The 7040-nt window shown below is 54.1% G+C and overlaps 1 protein-coding gene across 2 annotated transcripts; it reads left to right on the plus strand.

The window, feature by feature from the left end:
* The first annotated feature begins 875 nt into the window (after positions 1-875).
* LOC115602288 (green-sensitive opsin) lies at positions 876-5224 on the plus strand. Of its 2 annotated transcripts, none has more exons than XM_030473257.1 (5): positions 876-1340; positions 2904-3072; positions 3477-3642; positions 3741-3980; positions 4183-4428. In XM_030473257.1, exons 1-5 carry the CDS (start codon positions 980-982, stop codon positions 4312-4314), a joined length of 1068 nt encoding a protein of 355 aa, XP_030329117.1. In that variant the 5' UTR covers positions 876-979; the 3' UTR covers positions 4315-4428. The 2 variants fall into 2 exon arrangements, with proteins under 2 accessions (XP_030329117.1, XP_030329116.1); XM_030473256.1 differs by lacking the exon at positions 4183-4428 and adding an exon at positions 5075-5224 and having other exon boundaries at positions 951-1340.
* Positions 5225-7040: the final 1816 nt, after the last annotated feature.

Below are 7040 nucleotides of genomic sequence, written 5' to 3' on the forward strand. Positions count from 1 at the left end.
GAATAATGTATCTCCTTACAACGAGGCAACACAGAGGAGGAAATTCAGTCCTTTGCCCTCCAGCACAAACAGGGCTCATGATTTAGGGTGTAACAGAACCAAAAGACCTTCCCCAGAATGCTGGGTTTACTGAGGTTGCAGCCTTTGCGATGGGAAGATGTTTCCTCTCCTGGCTTTGCCCCATGCAGCGATGGCCCTGGGCCATGTTCACAGAGTCTGGTTTTGCTCTGTGATGGGGACACGTGTCCATGTCAGGCAGCACGTGGAGCAAAGAGCAGCCAAACAGCCTGACTTGAGCCAATGGCTCAGACCCGCAGAGCTGGATCCAGTCTTCCCGCAGCAACCTCCTCAAGGAGGAGTCCCTCAGCCACGCAGGGACACCACAAAGGCACTGACCCTCTGTGGGCCTGAGCACGGGCCCATTTCCCCATCAATTGCCCAAAGCAGCTGCTCCCCAACTCACCACTGCCCCTCTTCCAAAAGGCTCCCCACCCCATCCCTTCCTTCCCCCAAACTCCTTAAACAATATTAAACACTTAATGGCAATTAATACGCTTTAATGCAGGTTTTGGGGCCAACCGGCTGCTTAGAGGGTGCTTAAACCATCAACCCCTCTCAATCCCGTTGCCCTTGTCATACAAAGTCAGCCGAGACCCTAATCCAGGCTCCCCCCGCGCTCCCAAGGAGGCCAGAGGGTATAAAACCTCCCAGCACATGGGCACCACCAGCCCGGCCCTCCCCGCAGAGCAGGGGCAGGCACCACCTCCTGTCCCCTCGGACCTACTGTTGTGCTTATTAATTTATTCTTCGGATTGGGGGGGATCCCAATATCCAAAAATTGGGTATTTTGCCAAGGGGGTGGTACTTCCCCCCCCTTTTTTTTTTTAAATTGGGGTTGAAGCACAATTAAATACAGACCCAGAGTATTTGATTTTTAGAAAGCCCTTAGAAGTAAAGCAGCTGCCATAACATTGGCAGGATGAACGGGACGGAAGGTGTCAATTTTTATGTGCCTATGTCCAACAAGACAGGGCTGGTGCGAAGCCCCTTTGAGTACCCCCAGTACTACCTAGCTGAGCCCTGGAAATACCGTGTCGTGTGTTGCTACATCTTCTTCCTCATCTCCACCGGTTTGCCCATCAACCTTCTCACCCTCTTGGTCACCTTCAAACACAAGAAGCTCCGGCAGCCACTCAACTACATCTTGGTCAACTTGGCGGTGGCTGATCTCTTCATGGCCTGTTTTGGCTTCACAGTCACCTTCTACACGGCCTGGAATGGCTACTTCGTCTTCGGCCCCATTGGCTGTGCTGTGGAAGGCTTCTTCGCCACGCTGGGAGGTAAGGGCTGTGGGGAGGGAGCTTGGGTCTTGCTTCTTCAGGGCTTTGGGAGCCCAGTTCCTCTCCTTCATCATGCCGTCAGGGCAGCTGTGTTGCATGCAGCACCCCTCCCATGCAGAAAGCCATCTCACATGCTGCTGCAGTGTCACAGCTTGTTGCATGGGGCAGAGCTCGCCATGCAAGGCACTGCTTCCCTGTGGCTTAAAGATGGGGACCACATCATGTCCTTGAATCAATGCCAAGCATCTTTGCCAAAAGACTTCCCTTTCTGTGAAAAGATGAATCATCTGGGAGGGCTCGGAGGGGGAAGAGAGATCCCTCGGGAGAAGGATCCCACAGAAGAGGTATGGGCATGGAAAGGAGTTCAAGACAAGGAGAGGGATCACAACTTCTCTGGGGCAAAAGGAAGATGCGGCAGCGCTTAGTCAGAAGAGCGGCAGCGCAGGAGGGGAAGGAGGATTCAGAGCTAGTGAAGCCATGCCCAGACTCTGCAGCAATTGCTCAGCTCTCTCCCAATTGATCCCAATTTGGGTGCCCTCGGGAGCTTCCTTATTTCATTTCTCAGAGACATGAGAGCTGTTAACGCTTCGCCCTGCAGAACCCCCCCTGCAAAACAGGGAAAATTCACTTTGCACCCGATGCCCACGCAGCCACCGGGCCCACATGGCACCTCGTGATGGATCTGACAACCGCTAATCCTCGCTGTAGACATCCAGAACCACTGCAAGGGCTTCACTTGTTTTCACCTAAATGGGACAATTTCCTGCAATGGTGCTGATTGGGGGGAAAGGCTATTCTGCCAGGCAAAAGCAAAGTTAAGTGTCCTGATCCAAGCCAAGGACTGAGGAAGGGCTTGGTCTTGGGGTCAGAAGATCATATGGGTCTGCACCATTTCTGGCCAAGTGAGCTTCAGGCAGCATTGTTTGCTTTTCTGCTGTTTGTATCTAGTAAAGAACAAGGAGGCTCCTGTTCAGAGGGAAGAATGTTTGATGGGAAGCAGTCGCAGTGCGAGCAGCAGGTCTCCAGCGAATGCGAGCACAGGGTGTAGTTATCAGCAGATTATCACAGCTGGGGGCATTAGCAGGCTTATGGCACCGACTAAACGTTCCCAATCCCCTGAAGTTTAATTATCCCTTATAAACACATGTGCAGGCATGCCCCCCCGCACACAGCCTCCCCGCACACCTCCCCGCACCAGCACTGGCGGAAGGCTCATGAAACGCACATTTAAAGGCATCAACAGGTTTGGATACAACTGGCATCTTTGCCAGGAATTTGCTTCCTCATGCCCAGGTGGAATTCACCCCCTTGATTTTTAAAGCCCTGCAAACCCACGATGATCCCTCCTCCATCACCAGCATCCCGCTGCAGCACAGTCACTTCCCTCGGCATGTTACGGTTGGGAGATTCTCAATTATTTAGTAGGATGCTGGTTTTCCCTTGCTGATCCCCAACTCCTCATTTCCCTCTGCTTTTTGCTGCAGCCACGAGACCGTGAAGGGAAGATCAAGCCCAGAGTTGCTCTTACCACTCCTATACGCTCTGTTTCTCTCCCTTCTGCAGGCCAAGTGGCCCTGTGGTCCCTGGTCGTCCTGGCCATCGAGCGCTACATCGTCGTCTGCAAACCCATGGGAAACTTCCGCTTCTCCGCGACCCACGCCATGGTGGGCATCGCTTTTACCTGGGTTATGGCCTTGTCCTGTGCTGCTCCACCCCTCTTCGGCTGGTCCAGGTGAGTCCAAGGATGTGGCAGCCCCTGTTGCTGAGCTAACACCCCGGTGGGACAGGACATGAAACCCTCTGGGTTCCTGCTGAGAGAGGCAACAGGGCAAGTCAGAACAGAAATGGGATCTGAGCTGTCAGTCTCATGATGGCTTGGTGTCCCCTATCCAAAGGCAGCCACAGGCTCAGCATCTCCTGCTACAATAGCCCTTCATGCTCCCTTTATGTTCTGCAGAGAAAGAGGGGCTTTGATAGGCACAGCTTGTCTCATGCTGTGAAGAGCCCATTCCTCTCTGCAGACTATAAAGAGGGTTTGGACAACCAGGCCAGCAGGCAATTCAGTCCCTAGGCTGAGCTCCTCCTGTGGTCCCCAGGGAGGGTCCTGGTGAAGATCCTAACCTTTCTCTCTGGCAGATACATGCCGGAGGGGATGCAATGTTCCTGCGGCCCCGACTACTATACCCACAACCCTGACTATCACAACGAGTCCTATGTCCTCTACATGTTCATCATCCATTTCATCATCCCAGTCGTGGTCATTTTCTTCTCCTACGGGCGCCTCATTTGCAAAGTCCGAGAGGTAACATTGGGAGGGGATGGATGGGGCCAGGGTAGGCAGCAGGAGGTGATGTGGGGTGGGAAGCTATGGGTTGCTCCTCACCACCCCCCTGCCCGCAGGCAGCTGCCCAGCAGCAGGAATCAGCCACAACCCAGAAGGCTGAGAAGGAGGTGACGCGGATGGTGATCCTCATGGTGCTGGGGTTCATGCTGGCCTGGACACCCTACGCCGTGGTGGCATTCTGGATCTTCACCAACAAGGGAGCGGACTTCACCGCCACGCTCATGTCAGTGCCTGCTTTCTTCTCCAAGAGCTCCTCCCTCTACAACCCCATCATCTATGTCCTCATGAACAAGCAGGTGAGAACCCCATGCCATGCAGGGTGACCCTCTGCCCTGGGCTTACCAGCATGGCTGGGGTCACTGCAGGCACCTCACTCTTTCCCAGAAGGGGTTGAATCTCAGCCTGGGGGGAGCAGCAAGCTCAGGAGCAGCTGGGGGCTCTGTAGCACATCCCTGCTGCCCCCGATGCCATTGTTCTCCATTTCTCTCCCCTCTTCAGTTCCGTAATTGCATGATCACCACAATTTGCTGTGGCAAGAACCCCTTTGGGGATGAAGACACCTCTTCTGCTGTATCCCAGAGCAAGACCGAGGTCTCCTCTGTCTCCTCCAGCCAAGTATCACCTGCATAGACCATGGACAGTTTGAACTGGGGTGACCCACCAAGCTCAGGGACTAAGACAGACATCCCACTCCCACAGCCTCCCTTCATGCAGTCCCTCCCTTGTGCACCAACACCCAGCCATTAGCTGTGCACCTACTTCAGTAGCATCCCCCAGGCACATGCACTGGACACCTCTGTGCCCAGTGGTGCGAACTCATGGAGCTCTTCCCACTGACACAGCCCCTTGCAGGGCAGCCCAGGTCCCTTCCCCAGCTCCCAGGAGCTGGTCAGCTTCTGGGGACTGTCCCTGCCTGCCCCCCGGCTTTGTTCACACTGTGTTGAAACAGCAGTGGCCAGCGGGACACCCCAAACTGTGGTATTTTCCTCCCTGCCCTGAACTACATCCCTGCAGCATCCCTTCCCCGGTGCTCAAGGGAGCGTTGCAGAAGCATTCAACCCTCACTTAGTGCAAAAGCTAAGCCTACAGACAGAGCACCACTGCAAACCCCTGAGCTGCAAACCCCTGAGCTGCCCTTTACCTGAGCCTGGGGCTCTCGGAGCTGCCTCCGCTGCCGGCACGGCTGATGGGAATCGATACCCGCAGTCTTCATAAATCAATACAACAAATGGAGCTGTGAGCGGGCTTTGCTTCAAGCCTGACTTCCTGTAGCCCCAAGACAACACTGTAGATACAGGGGTTTTCATCTTGGAACCTGTAAATATTTGCTCACGTACTTTGAAGTCTCTTTCTCAGCCCTTTCCTTTCTCTTCCTTCTCCCAACTCCAAGGCAGAGAAGCTGCCTTTCACCTCCACTCCTGCTGGCCGGACACTTACAGCTAACCTTGGAGGGTGGGACTGGCCCCTGAGAGTGTTCCTGTACATATTTTATAAAGAAGATGTCAGCACAAGGACTTCTACAGTCAAGGAGTAGGGATTAGAAATAAGAAATAAACAGAAGCAGCAGAGAGACAAATAGAGATGCTCCGTCCTTGTCCTTTCTGTGGGGCTGCACTGAAAAGATGCTGGTGTCCAGCCAAGAAAATGCAATGCTGCTTTTGGAGATGTGAGCCCAGAGCTGTCTCGAGAGCCATGGGAAGGGGGTTAGACCAGCCCTGGTTACAGAGGGGAGAGCAGTGACTATCCCCAGCAAGGTGACATCCCCATTAGCCTTGAGCACCGGAGGGGTTTAGAGGCACAAAGAGACACAGACAGGGCACAGGGCAGCCAGTGCCACCGCTTGAACCATGGCCCTCCCAGCCCTAGCTACCACCAGCCATTATTTTTCTATCCTTTAACATTTAAGCATCCCCCACGTAGCCTTAAATAAAGCTTCGGCAAAGCTTTTTGCAGAGTTCAAGCTCCCCTCCCCATGGGACCCTTCGAGGCGGCGGCGTTCAGGAATTGGCAGATTCAGGGAAAAATTGTTCCCCGTGTCAGTGAATTCATTATGGAGCCGCTGGAGAATGATCCTGAGCACCGGGGCAGCAGGGCTCTGCCCTCCCTGCTCAGCACACGGGCCCCTTTGCAGGCATTTCCCTTCCTTTTGTCCTTCCTTCCTTTTGGTCCAAAGCAACCAAAACCGGTGGGAAGCCCAAGGCACACCCCTGGGACGGTAATGCAGGAATAGAAACCACCATTTGCTCCAATCCACCAGCACAGCCATGGGGAGGGGGGGAAGATACTGCCCCCAACCCCAGCTCCCTGGGCAGTTCCAGCCTCTGCATTGCCCCATCCATCTGAACTGGGAGTTCCTGGCCTGATGCTGCGGGTCTGGCACCACTCCTGCACCGGCAGCTACACTGAATAATTCATGGCCTGCTCTCCCTGGTCTTGGAAGCCTCCTTTCCTTCACCTACAAAGCAACAAGCCCGCTTCCTTTTGTTGCTTGAAGCGAGGGAGCAGCAGAGGAGTGGAGGCACCGCGGCTTGTTTGTAGTGAGCGGTTGAACGCACCGCGTATGAGGGAAGGCAGCGACCTCAGCATCCCCTGCCTCACCTTTGACTTCCAAGCATAATACGCTATGGGGACACAACCCTCCCGAACCACACATCCTGAACAGAACACGGAGCCTGGCTCTGCATCCCACACCCCCTTTCTTGTCTTTTTAAATACTGCAGTTATAGTTGAGGGCTGCTCTCCTTTTGCTGTGATGCTGGAGGAATTCACAGTGACGTAGCAGACCCTGGAGGGGGATAGCAGCATCCCAGGACCCCTAACAGGGAGCTCTGGAGAGCCAGGGACCACCTTAAGGTGGGCTGAGGCTTTGCAGCTGAATTTCCCATGGGTGGGAGAGGGATGGAGCAGGGTCCCACGGTGCTGCAGCTCACGGGCAGTGGCAGATGCTGGCAGCGATGCTGCAGTGGTGCCTTCTGGCCACCCCCATCTGCACTCAGCATCCAGCTGCCTCGCCAGATGTGTCACTACCAACACCACCACAGCGGACCAGCAGCTTTACCTCCTCGGTGCAGCTACCCCACTGCAAGGAGCCTTCTCAAGCTGGGTGCTGTGTGTGATGTCCTGAGTGCAGCGGGCTGGCAATGCTCCCAGAGGTGCAGCTTGAAGTCATCCACAATGCAGAGGAGGAGCTGCTTTATCTGGGGAGGAGGCTGCAGGTGAGAATGAAAAGATACATAAATAAAATAGATAAATATATATAAAAATATATAAATATAAATAAAATATATAAAATAAATAAATAAAAGATAAACCCATGTTCTGCCCTCAGCCCCTCTCTAGCAGCTGACGCTGATGCT

Source organism: Strigops habroptila, chromosome 18 (assembly GCF_004027225.2).
Source record: "Strigops habroptila isolate Jane chromosome 18, bStrHab1.2.pri, whole genome shotgun sequence".
Lineage (NCBI taxonomy): Eukaryota > Metazoa > Chordata > Aves > Psittaciformes > Psittacidae > Strigops > Strigops habroptila.